The sequence below is a fragment of the Falco naumanni genome, chromosome 8, assembly GCF_017639655.2.
Source record: "Falco naumanni isolate bFalNau1 chromosome 8, bFalNau1.pat, whole genome shotgun sequence".
Lineage (NCBI taxonomy): Eukaryota > Metazoa > Chordata > Aves > Falconiformes > Falconidae > Falco > Falco naumanni.
The window spans coordinates 1,576,132-1,589,585 of record NC_054061.1 but is presented as its reverse complement, the minus strand read 5'-3'; the positions used below and the strand labels follow the sequence as shown (position 1 = coordinate 1,589,585).

Genomic DNA, 13,454 nt, shown 5'->3' with positions numbered 1-13,454 from the left:
TCAGCCCTATCACCATCTTTCTAGCTTTGCATATTCCTAAGTCTGTAAAAGAAAACTGGTTCTAAGAAGCAAAGGAAGAAAAATGACCATGTTCCTTTCCATTTAGGGCTAGGCACTAGCCTGCAACCAAACAGTACATTATCATTTCTCTTTTAATGCCAGCTCTGGAAGGCATGTTTTCTGCTCACCTTTTGTTTCTTCTTTTGCTTTTTGTGTTGCTAAATCTGCAAGCCAGTGTAAGGCTGATGATGGAGCTGTTTCTGGACAAAGTGGTCTGTTAGTCTTTGTTTCACCAGTGTTATTGGTTGGTAATGTCTCTGGTTTTGCAGATTCATCTATCCTACTATCAATTGCTTCAGATTTTGGAGCTGTGTCCACTTCTAGTTGCCCTGCTCCTGCTGTCCCTGCTCCAGTGGAAAAGGTGCTCTCGTTTCCAGAGACTGATGCACTAGGATTTACAGACGGAAGCTAAAACAAAAACATAAAACAACTGCTAAATGTTGAATAAAAGGAAGAGTTCAACTTGGGAGCCATTTCAGTTATCCGATACATTGAGTTTTGTTTGTTGATTTTGTTTGTTCATTTGCTTTAGGCACACGGTAGAGTTCCTCAACACCTATGTAGCAGCAGAGTACAGGAGCTTCTCCTCCGTGTACATCAGACCTTGCATCATGGTGTGAATTCTTACCAGGTCATCTTTTAGTTGTCTTTTAACACAAGCCTAGGCTTTTCAGTTTCTTCTTTTACAGGACTATTTGTGTAAACGGTAACAGAACTACTCTAGAATCAGCATAACCTTCAGGACCCATAACAAAATAAATGCACACATTGCAAGCTACTCATAGTGGTTTAAGATACAGCTTCAATATGAATAGCTTCCAACTCAACTTCTACATATAAGGGAGTCTTAGCACAAACATCCACTTGGTAAATAACAGTTGCAGCACAAATCCCCCAGAAATGTCCCACAAGATTCTTGCCAAGCTAAACCACTCAGAAAACATATGGAGAATATAAAATTTGTGTTTCCCAACAGGTTAGCCTAAAGGATCTAACGTTTTAGTAGATCTTAAAAATGTAATGTCAAACAAAGTAATTTCAGCCTCAAATTACATACCTGTGATATTCCATTAGTGACAGCTGGTCTCAACACTGATTTGTTCTGCCGGTTAATACATGGACAATTGGCTTTAATACCCCATTTGCCTCGTGCTGCATGAACCATGTCTCCAATGTTGTAAAGCGCTAGAAATAAAGTTAAAATCTTTAGTATCACAGGTAAAGAAATATAAAACCATCACCTTAACTATAATATAAATTCAGAGGGGTGGTTTTTTTTTTTTTAATTGCTACTACTAAGTGTCTTCAAGATCACATGCTGTAACAAGATACTTGTCTCTGAATGCTGTGCTAGCACCAGCTTCATGATGTCACTGAGAGGCTGTCAAGCCTGGCAAATGCTACAGATCATCATATGCTCCTACTATTCCACGTAGGGTCCGATGATACTACAAGGCAACTTCAAACCATCAAAAGAGACTGCATATCCCTTGGAGCAATGCTAAAAGGAGCTGGAGCACAGGTGATGGCCTCCTCTATCCTCCCAGTAAAAGGAAGGAGGTAACGAACGGGTGAATGCCTGGCTGCATGGCTGGTGCCATACTCAAGGCTTTGGCTTCTATGATCACAAACGTAGCTTTGAGAAGCCAGGTCTCTTGTAAGCTAATGGGATTCACCTGCCCAAGTGGTGCCAGAGAGTCTTTGCCAACAAGTTGGCCAGATTTATATGGAGAGCTGTAAACTAGATTTAGGGAGGGAAGGGGATGGAGATTTGAGCAACAGAGAAAAGCCAGGGGCTGCTGATGTATTAGGAACCAACAGGGAAACACCTCAAAGGAATATGGGCACATTCCTCTCAAGATGTGACAAGGCTCACAGCCCAGCTGAAGGGTCTCTATACCAATGCACGCAGCATGGGTAACTAGCAGGAGGAGCTGGAAGTCATTGTGCAACTAGAAAGCCACGATCTAATTACTAGTGCTGAAAAATGATGGGACAAACTGCACAACTGGAGCACGGTGGGAGGGTTGCTCTCTATGTAAAAGAACGGATTGATGGCAAAGAGCTATCTTTAAAAAAGAGTGAACAGGTTGAGAGCTTAAGGGTAAAGATTAGGGACCCACAAAGGAAACCTCGCTGTTGGTGTTTACTACAGGGCACCCTACCAAGGGCAGCCTCTTGACAAAGTGTTAATTCAACTACAGAAAGCAACAAGTCTGTGAATGACGCCAAGCTGAGTGGTACAGCTAATTCCCTGGAGGGAAGAGATGCCATCCAGAGGGACCTCGACAGGCTGGGGGAGTGGGCCCACTGAACCGCACCAAGTTCAGCGAGGCCTGGGTTGGGACAGTCCCTGACACCAACACAGGCGGAGGGATGCACGGATCGAGAGCAGCCCTGCAGAAAAGGACTTAGGGATACCAGCAGATAAAAAACGGGCCGTGAGCCGGTACCGCGCGCTCGCAGCCCGGAAGGCCATATCACATCCTGGGCTGCACAAAAGGAAGCGTGGGCAGCAGGTGGGGGGAGGCGATTCTCCCCCTCTGCTCTGCTCCACCCCTCCTGGAGCCCTGCATCCCGCTCTGGGGTGCCCAGTACGGGACAGACACGGACCTGCTCGAGCGGGTCCCCAGGAGGGACACGACAACGATGAGGGGGCTGGAACACCGCTCCTGTGCAGAAAGGCTGAGACAGCTGGTGTGGGTCAGCCTGGAGAAGGGGCAGCCCCAGGGAGACCTGGCGGTGGCCTTTCAATATATAAGGGGGGACCATTAAGAAAGATGGAGAGAGACTTACTACCAGGGCCTGTAATGACAGCACAAGGTGCAACAGCTTTAAACTGAGAGAGGGGAGATTTAGACTGGACACAAGGAATCTTTTACAATGAGAGTGGTGAGGCACTGGCACGGGTTGCCCAGAGCAGCTGTGGATGCCCCTTGCTGGAAGTGTTCAAGGTCAGGTTGGATGGAGCCTTGAGCAACCTGACCTAGTGAAGGATGTCCCTCTGCTGGTGGCAGGGGGCTGGACTAGCTGACCTTTAAAGGTCCCTTCCAACCCAAACCATTCTACGATTCTATGATTTTTAAGAAGAGTTATGTAAAGAGTCAAGTAAATGGTCAGCACTCTCCATTTGCTTTCCCTCCCCCCCCGTAGAAAAGAAAAAGATCTTTCTTTTAAGTTAGCCAGATTTACAGATACAACTGAAAACAGCTGAGCACAAGAAGTCACAGCTAGTATCAGAAGGGTGTTGACTTCAAATCCATAGCTTGACTTTACTTACCTTCCCTTCAACCTTTCCACTCTAACAAGTGGAAATCTCTTCTATATTGATGCTAGAAAAGGTATCTGCTAGAACACCAACTGCCTTCGTATTTTTTCCACTTGCTTGCTCAGAATTGAGACAAAATTTGGAAGTTTTCCCTTCAGGTTTCAAGCATTACCTGTACCAGGAATTATCTGTGTCGGCATAAGATTCTCTGGTTCATGAGACTGACCCTTTGCACACTTCAGCCATGAGAAGACTTCCTCATCACCAATCTCCTCTGTCTCTGGAAAAAAGACACAAAAAAATACAAAATTTCGTACAAAAGTCACTAAAATTTAAAATACAGAATACTTCTGCATCAGTATTGTTTCTTTAGATTCTTTACAGTGCAGGAGATTAACCTGGTGATCTCAGAAATAAACTATAAATACAGACCATTAGAACAGGATCTACAGCAACTTCTTTGCCTCTTCAGATTAAAAAATTACCAGTCATTTTCCCTTCATCTCCAGTAGCTTGTCATTTGCAAGCACCTAAAAATCTTGGCTTCTAGCCTCAATTTTTAAATATCATACTCTTGCTCTCATTACACCTTCCTGATTTATATAATTCTCTTTTTCTTGTCATAATCTTCCAAGTTTGGGTGGGTTGGTTTGTTTGGTTTTTTTCCAACAAAAAGCATTTGCAGATCAGATCCAGGAAGCAGAAACTAAGCTCTACTGTCAAGTGTATCTACTTACAAAGCTAACAAGTAGCAAATTAGTAGTTTGAAAAGTAGTCTGGCAAACTTGTCATTCTTCAGATTTTAAACTAAGCCGGACCTACAAACATGTAGCTGCATACACTGCATGCCATTCTCTTCCTTTAGAAAGGGTGAGTGGGGTACCATATGAGAAGGATCATATAAAACTTCGCTGCACGGTCCTTCTGGACCTGGTATCTGCATAGGGTGTTTCTACAGCACAAAAGTTCAGAAGCCTCGAGGTAAGTAATTGTATTTAAGTAGTGCCTTGTTTCTAAATTTTGGCCCATTCCAAAATACCAGACTTGATTAACAAAGAATAATTACAATACTGTTTTCAGGAGGACATCATTGGTAAGTGATATATGCAGTCCCAAATGATTTTTCCAAATATGTACAGTGCCAGATAGCTGAAACTAGAGTAGAATTTCTTGTATTTCCACTGTACCCTGGTTAACCACCATCTTAAAAGACTGTTATGATCTCTTCTGGTATATTCTGGCAGAAATTCATAGGCTTAATTATTATACTGGTTCTAACCGGGATGGAGTTAATTTTATTCATAGCAGCTTCTGTGGTGCTGTGTTTTAGACTTGTGACCAAAACAATCCTGATAAACGCACTAACTAGCTATTGCTGAACACTGTGCAGTGTCCAGGTTTTCTCTGTATCTTACCAGCCACGCACCCACCCCCTATCCGAAATACTATCCAGTATTTTGTACATCTACTCCACATAATAACTAAACTGTCACCAATAGCCTTATACTTATTAAAATTGTCCATTGTCAGCACCCATGCTACCAAAGTCATCTCGATACAGTAAAATACACAAAAAAGCAATCAAGTATTCACTTTTGTAAACACAGCATGCCTCTATTTGTTAGAAAGTTAACTTATTGAACTTCTTCCAGAATTACAAACACTAGTGTTCCAAGGTAAAAAAAATAATTAAAAAATCAAACACCAAAAAACCCCCAAACCTTTCCAATCTAACTCCTTGTTACAGAAAGACTCTGCAATGTCTGCTTACTAGTTCATCTTGCAATGGTTCCAAACTGTTAAGATATTACTTCATTTTTCTTTTATACTCTCTGAGGAAAAGATGGAACTATACAGTAGTCTGTTTCTGTACACAGTCTACGCCTGCTGATGTTGTAGCTTTTGTATTAAAATTCTAACCAAATAAGACAAACCACAGGAATCTAAGGAAACAAAAAATGCAACAGTGACATGAGACAGTAGTGCCAAAGTTCCAAACCTCCAGCCTCCCAAGCTGATACTAAGTCTCCCACAAAACCTTCAGCCACTTCCCAGAAACTATCTCCACTGAAAGCCAGCCTGTTCAAAGATTACAGTGGGGAGGCAAAAAAAATCCAGGGCTCACCGCTACGTGGACGATTCTTCCTCAGCCGGTAACAGTCCAGACAGACCCCAAAACCACACTTGCGACAAACCCAATGAATATTGAAGAGTGTTGTCTCACATACATCACACATTTCCCTCACACCACGTACTGCTCGCTTCCACGCCACTTTCTCTATATAAGAGAAGGAATATTAAAAAAATCACTGCTTTGACATTCTGCATTTCTCCCACCTAATCTGAGAGTATCACAGTAACATCGATAAAGAAACAAATCACAGAAATACAACTTGAGTGCAGAGTACAGAAACACATACTTTTTTACATCCAGAGACATATTCTGTGTCTCTCTCTTTGCTAATCCTGTGATGCTATTAAAATACCCACTTCTAAGAGTGGGTATGGTCAAGTCCCAAAACGCACACTACAAGGGAATGGAGCACCTTACAGAGTAGTAACTGAATTCCAAGGAGCACTTACGGAACTTACAGCAAAAATATAAAACTTCTGCTAGTTTTATGAACAAATAATGTGAACTTATAAAACTGTTAAGAATGCATTAATTAGATGCCTGTCAACATCTCGGACTCTAAATCAACACATTCACTGTGGAAGGAGAAGTTCTCTCCAAATGGCTGCCCTTGTACTTTCCAGAAGCTAAAGGGAAAAATCAGATGGTCAGAGCTATCCATGTGATGGGCTGAACCAGGTACCTTTAGAGATTTTTTTTCTAAACCCACTGGTCTCACAGTGGCAATACTGGCAACTAGTTGCTCAGCTGAGTCCTTGCAGGCTGAACACAGGTACTGCTCGCTCCCTAGAAAACGCTGAACTTTTATGTGATGTCCCTGGAGCATAACAGGATAGGAATACGTAAGAAAAGCTGCTCATTAAAGCACTGCTAGTCAGTGTGGCAAGTGTTCTGGACTTATTTCTGTTTTCTTAGAGGCACAGGCCAGCTCATTTCTGTATGTATTTATTGAAAAATATTGTAATGATGTCTGGGAAGTTACTGTTTGCTTCCTTGACAGTAATGATGCACTGATCCAAAAGAAAAATCCCAAATGCTGGTCCCACAATTACACACACCCCAAATAAATTAATATAGCTTTCTCTTTGGAAGAAAAGGAGAAGCATTTTAACAAGAAATTATATTACACTTGCAATTCTATTCCACTGCATTGTACACACATTACACAGAGAAGATGGACAAAAAACACGTCAAAAGCCCCGCTTACGATGTGGCTCCACCATCATCATTGCTTCCTTCTCTGACATAACAAGCTGGCAGAACTGGTCCCCAACATTGGCTAGGATATATTTAGAAGTTTCCAGATCGATCCCCTCTGCAGGGGAGGAGGAAGGAATCCATAGGCTCATGGCATCTGGGTCACTCTGTTGTGGGTTCAAGAAACCCTCTACTCGTAGAATACCTTTTCGGGTAAATATCAGCCTGCAGAAAACAGGATGGAGTAATTGAGAAGCTGCTCAATCACCTTTAATTAACTTATAATGCCATCTATGTCAGAATATAAACCCAGAAAGAGGAAAAAAGGTTTGAGCTAGAGCGCTATACCCTACAGCCAGTGCAACCACTATGCAAATCCAAATAACAACAGAATAAGGTGGCACAAAGACACCCACAAAGGCAATGGCCGCAAAACCCACTAGAATGAATCCCCTTGGTCCAGTAAGTGTTGTTGGGAAATTCCATATACAGGAAATTGCTACAGCTTGTTAAGTCACATTCTCTATACTATAGATGACAAAATTCAATTTATTTGGGCAGCTGCATGATTTTGCATGTAGAATTCTACATGGTTCTCATTCTCTATTTTAACTCAGAAGAAATTTATTTCCCAACTTTTGGGAAACCCCTATTCCAGTTCTGGCTAGGGTTGCTAGCACTTGGCCACTGTTCTAACAGTTCACATGACAAGACGTAAAAAAATCCTTATTATACCCAGTGTTCTTGCCAGTGCTCTCCACAGAGACGAGTCACAACTGTTTTACCAATAGCTGTTGACCCTCCTAGTCTTTGTGTGCTAGGAGGTGTAACAACATTAAGTTACAGAACTCAATGCCTCCTGCCAATATTAAAAGGTAACTTCATTTTTCAGCAAAAGTAGTCTTGTCTTTAACCTCAAAGCTAGATTAATTTTTAACAAGTTCAGGAAGAGAAGCAGCTATATTCCTTAGTGGATGGGTGGCACATACTAAAAATTCACTTAATCCTTTATATGCCAGAAGGCGAACAAACATGTTTTTGGAATAAGATGCACAGCACTTACTAGAATAGGCAGTTAAGGAACATGAAGAGAAGCATGACAGGTCAAAGAACACAGAAGATACAGGCAATGTTCTACTTTAACAGTCAGTTCTGTACTCAACAAAACCTAGTCAAACATTAGCCTCATGCTGGCAATGTTCAGTTACTTGTTGACTGAATTAAGATTTTATCTCTGTTCTGAACTCCTTATGAAAAGGAGAGAGAACTACCGCACACAAACTTCTACCCAGCAGTACAATTCTACCCAATAAAGCAAATTCAATCTCCTGAGGCTCGACCTGGAGGCTCACTCATAGTCCCCTGTAGCTGTATCTTCCAACAGCAGCTCTTCCCGCCCCAGTAAGGGAACTCCAGTGAGGTGATGCAGGGAAATGCAAGACACTCAAAAATCTTCATTATTGCACCCAAGTACATTAAATAAGTAAAGTGTAATTACTTTGTGCTTGGACATGGTCCAAGCTCTGCACATAGACTACATAAGAAGGAAGGAAGAATTCGAGCACCTCCGGAAATGGAAGAAGCGACAGGCCACAGTTGAGTCATCCTGCTCTTGCTCCTTAAATTTGCGGTACCGCTCCAGACGGCACTCCCGGCACTTGTGCAGATGTGGAGCTACATTGATGCAAGAGCCATCCTGGAGAAAAGGCTCACCGGACTGCTTCAGCTTCCTCACCTTACTCATATCTTTCAGCACAGACTGGCCAACTGGGCGAGGCAAAGTAGAAGTAAAACTCCATTAGTTAACCGTAACAGCAAAAGGATACTGGCCCCAGTAAACGTGTTTTTTGAGATCTGTATGCTCATACCCGTGCAAAACCAGTAAGACTGTTCAAGTCTGCAGCACACCACACTTTTGTCCTGACAAATATATGCTTAAACATTTCTTAAAGTGGACATATTAAACACATACAAGAAGCATTAAGCTTTAGACTTGTAAATATCCTGCGTGCTGCCTACTGAGCATAAATGAGGTTTACACCCGTGGTTAGCTCATCACACAGGAGATACCCCAGTATCCCACCTCCTCGTGCTTCCAAGACAACCTGCATTCAAGTCATCACCTTTTAGGGGAGCTGTGCGGGGCCGGCCCTTTGGGGCTTGCTTCCCTTTTCCTTTCCCCAGCAGCAATTCAGCATTGTGCTCTGCATTGGGGCCCAGCTTTGCCATCAAGTGGTCTGGGATTCCCTTCATACAAGCCTTGGCCTGCAACTGGTCTTCAGAGTCACTCAAATCTGACAGGTCACTATTGGTACTGGAGTCAGAGTCCTGTTTGGATGTCAAGCTCCGCTCATCTAGAGAGAACCTTTTCACAGCTTCAAAAGGGGCTTTGTTCTCCTGCGAAAATTCTGCCTGCGAAGAGAAAAAGCCAGGTGGGTGTCTGCCAAACACATTAGAAAAAGTTTTCAGAAGAGGATTGTCCTGCTGCCCAGGCCCAACAGCTGGTTTTTCTTCTGTTGGGCTGGAGGAAAGCGTGGGCATCTCAATAGGCTGTGTCAGGTTGCTGGTTGGCGAGCTGGAACGGCCATTCCCTACAGTGGAAGGGCTCTGAACACCAGCAGCAACGGCTGAACCGGGAGTACCGGAGATCATCTTTGATGAGTCAGTCGTTATAAACAAGGTTTTCTTCTTAGCTAGAGAAGAGTCTGTAGAGGTGAGTGACTCTGGCCAGCCAGAAGTGGCCTTATGACCCACAGGTGTAGATGGAGTAGAAACTGTCTGAGATGAAGATGCAAAGCCACTGAAAGGACTAAGTTCTGCTTTCTCAGCAAATGCCAGGAAAGGGTTTGAGGGTTCCTCTCTTGATAGTTTTGGGGGCTGTAAAAATAGGTTTTCATGACTATCTGGGGGACGAGTATTCAACAGACTTCGTGAAAAGGCTGGAGTAAGGGTAGGCATAGATTCCACAGGCAGCTTCCGCTCCACAGAACTGCCAGACTGGGCTCCAGGTTTAGTGTCCGCTGAAAGAATTTTACTTTTACAGATCCCAGCACCCACACTCTCTGTACATTGTTTGAATGAGTCCCGACTAGAGGCATCCTCAGTCAAGCTCTCTGAAATGACTGTGAAGTAGTTACTGGAAGGTAGATTTTGGGACATGCATTGAAAAAACAAGTTCTTGGACAGATCAGAATCTTTCTGAGCCTCTTGTCCAGTACTACAGCCAAAAGGAAATCCAGAAGGCTTGCTTTCTGGAGTCACCACTCCATTTGATTGGCTCCTTCCACCCCCAAATACCAAGGACTGGGAAGCACTTGGGAGAGAGACTCCAAATCCAGAAGCAGCCAAAAGTGAATTTCGGGAATTCTGAAACAAAATTAAAAAGCATTAGCCTAGTAAAGAACTCTTGTTTAATTCAGCAATACTTTGGTTCATCTAATTCTGTGATTAGCATTCTACTTATCCACTAGTAAAAGAAACTTCCAGCAGAATTATTTACAATGAAGAAACTTCTTTAAAGATTCTGCTGGACTGATTTTTCCTACCTACAAACTATTGAAATAATAAGTTAATGGTGTCTGTTACATACTAAAGACACATGGAGAAAATGAACACTGAACATCTTATCACACTTTAGAACAAAATTGAGGCACAAGACAAGTGAACTAATTCACAGAATAGCAAGTTATTTATTTAAACTGCTAACTGTTTTAATTTGTATCAGCAAGATGGGAACCTTAACTGAAACTGCTTTTCAATAATCTCCCATCTTTCACCCTCCCCCTCCAAGATCACCCTTGAAATAATTAACTTAGTTTGCAAAGTTAATTAAACAAAGAAAGCCCTCTAACAGTTAGAGAACAAACTGTTCCTGGTCACAGCAAGCCACATCTGCTGACAGGTAGAGAGATGCCTATGACACGGTGCCTTCCAGGGGATTACTCAGTGGAGGTTAAACACAAAGAGCTTCATTTTTGTGATCGCCAAACACTGTAAAGTTTTCTGACTTGCAGATTTCTACTACACCCATAAGTGTATATGGAATATTCACTTGCTCTCTTCTCAATTTATACTTATTCAGGTTTTCCAAATCTCACAGTCCTACCATAACCGATTATATCCTACAACTAACTCATCAGTTCTATTCCTTTCCTTGGAGTTTTCTTGAATCAACACACTTTTTTTCCAAGGCCATGTTAAACCCCTGTGCAATACATGCTACTGGTCATTACTGTCACTACACACCTACCACACTCCCAATTAATGTTTAGCTTGCTCCTTTTTGTCAGCCTCCAGCTGTAGTAACTTCAATAACATACTGATGTCCCCCATGACAGTTCTTCCAGGTATTAGAATTTCACGTATTTCTTTTTAGAGCCAAAGTAATTTTCAAACACTGAGTTCTAACAGTTTTAAAAAGCATGTGCATATGAATGCAAACCAAGCCTATTAAGTCACCTCAAGGGCCAAATCACACTATGATAAAGCGGACAGTCTGAAGCAGTAACACATGTGAACTAACCTTCTTACTGATCTATGCCAGGTTCCCTCCCTCAAGGGAAATACAGTTTGAAATTAACTACTGGTCTGCTGGCAAATTCTGAAGCCAGATTATTAATAATGGTTTAAAACAAGTGTTTTGTGGCTGGGGAGATAGACAGAAGGAGAGGTGATACCAAAATTTCTCAGTACAATTCAAGTTTCTTCCTTAATACCACTGATAGGTAAAATTTTGACCATTCACCTACACAGTTTGTACTTATTCCCAACTCTGTTTTTTTTTTTTTTTTTCCTGTTTGGAGGGGTGGAGAGTGGAAGGGAGAGCAGGTTATATTGTACCAGTTTAATTACGTAACACTCCTGTCTTCTACAATTCTGTTTCTCCTTTACCTTTCTTCCTTACCATCAAGGAAACCTTATCCCAAGGTAAACATCTCACCATTTCTCCCATTCCATTAGCTAATACAAAAGACAGGGATGAAAGTAATCCATTTCACCTTCTGGCAGTCACCTTGGAGTCTCTAATGTATCACCCATTTTCCTCACTTTTTTTTATAGAGTAGACTACAAATTTCTTAATTTTTGCTGTACTTCCTGAGGTAAAGTTTTGTTTTTATAAGCCTTCATTTCATTACCAAGTTTTATATTTTGTATTTAACAGCATTTCCCTTCTACTTTTCTCCTTGAAAACAAAGGCACAACTAAAAGGTCTTCAAGCTACTTCCAGACTGAGCTCTTTATTAAAATTTATTCCAAAGGTACCCCTCCCAAATGTTTTAATTATTTGTTTTCAGCGCTAGACAGTATATACGTGACTGGCTCATTTTTCTACTACAGAGATATCATGGCTGTAACACACAAGCTGGGCACCTAGAAAAGGTCCTCTAAATGTAGCCTTATTGTTTTTCTGGTTTTGAGGCTTTTTTTTTTTTAAGCAACTTAAATGTTCAGCTAAGTGCACATTCTCATGCATATTTGTTTATATAAAGGGAAGAGATATTAAGCAGATTATCATCCATATGACACAACAAAATTATATTAAGTACAGTTCTTAAAGTGTCTTTTTAAGAGAATCTGCGTTTCTCAGATTAAGGCTGAATAGAGAAGAGTGCTAAGAAGTTGTCTCTTACAACTCCTCCATGAAATACCTTAATTTTCTTTTGAGTTCTTTCTTAGATCAGGTAACAGAAAGGTTTCCTTTGGGAGGGGAGGGATTCATCAGAGAAAAAGTTGTTTTCCCAGTCCCACAGACACTCCGTAACATGAATATGTTGCAGAACATCTACTGCAAATCTGCATGTCTGTCTTGAATATGCTGGATCATGAGCTACTCACCTCTCCCTGGACTTGTGATCGTCCTGTTTTCAGTTTCTCCTGCCCAGTAACAGCTGGCAAACTGGTATCAGAGATTCTCACAGTTGTTGGTGTCAAAGCAGTTGTAGTAACTGCAGTTGCAGCAACTGCAGTTGCTGAAGTTGCCGTGCCTGGGCCAACCTGTTCCAGTGATTTTCCTGCCTCTTTACATCCAGATCCAACCAGTAACGTTTGTCCAGCCACAGAGGAAAAGGGAGTGAAGGGCAATGGTGTGTCACCACCAACTGGCTCATCTTGGACTACTAGTGTTCGGCCATTTTCTTTGGTGTAAGTGGCAAAGCGAATATTGCGATTAATCTGAGGAATGAATGAAGGCAACTGTTTGGCCCTTGGATCCAGTCCTGTTTCGCTATTGGAGCCTCCTTTCCAAGAACCTCTGCTTGCCTCACCTCCATCACTACCATTGCTATCCACCTCACCCCTCTCCTTTAGCTTCTTCGATGCAGGATCACACCCAGAATCCGAAGCATTTTTCCTCCTCCGTCCATCCTTCCCCTCCAGGCTTTCCTTCTTCTTTTTCCCTTTAGACGATTTAGCTGCTTTTAGGCCTCCTCCCTATAACAGACAAAACCACACAATCACTAAACAGAACAATCAGGATACCTGTTCAAACAACACTTTTCTGTTAGAACAGAACACATTACACTGCTCTTGAGCTTAGGAACATTTAATCACAACCTGAGACATCTAAGGAAAGATACCATGTGAACAGAACACAAATGTAAGTGCAGTGTCTTGTCTTTTTTGTACTAGAATAGGCCCTTCACAGTAAGATTTTTAGCTGAGCTAGTCTGCTGTAGCACATAGCACATCATGACAGATTTTGGGAGACATGCAACACAATCATGCTCCAACAGAGTTCTTGCTAATGCATGAAAACTATTTGTACACTAAGTTTTGCTAGGAGTCTAATTCCCACCA

General features: G+C 42.0%; 1 protein-coding gene across 4 annotated transcripts in view; it reads right to left on the bottom strand.

Moving 5' to 3' along the window:
- KDM3B (lysine demethylase 3B) overlaps window positions 1–13,454 on the bottom strand; it is a 65,456-nt gene that overhangs the window by 23,168 nt on the left and 28,834 nt on the right. For all 4 annotated transcript variants that reach the window (XR_005829485.1, XM_040604940.1, XM_040604942.1 and 1 more), the window contains exons 7-14: window positions 12,495–13,088; window positions 8,783–10,025; window positions 8,225–8,426; window positions 6,670–6,884; window positions 5,454–5,606; window positions 3,501–3,608; window positions 1,118–1,245; window positions 189–468 (exon numbers count right to left, since the gene is read on the bottom strand). Coding sequence is in view for 3 of the 4 variants with exons in the window: in XM_040604940.1 (XP_040460874.1) it covers window positions 189–468; window positions 1,118–1,245; window positions 3,501–3,608; window positions 5,454–5,606; window positions 6,670–6,884; window positions 8,225–8,426; window positions 8,783–10,025; window positions 12,495–13,088 (2,923 nt within the window). In the remaining variant the exon portion in view is untranslated. The remainder of the gene's footprint in view (window positions 1–188; window positions 469–1,117; window positions 1,246–3,500; window positions 3,609–5,453; window positions 5,607–6,669; window positions 6,885–8,224; window positions 8,427–8,782; window positions 10,026–12,494; window positions 13,089–13,454) is intronic.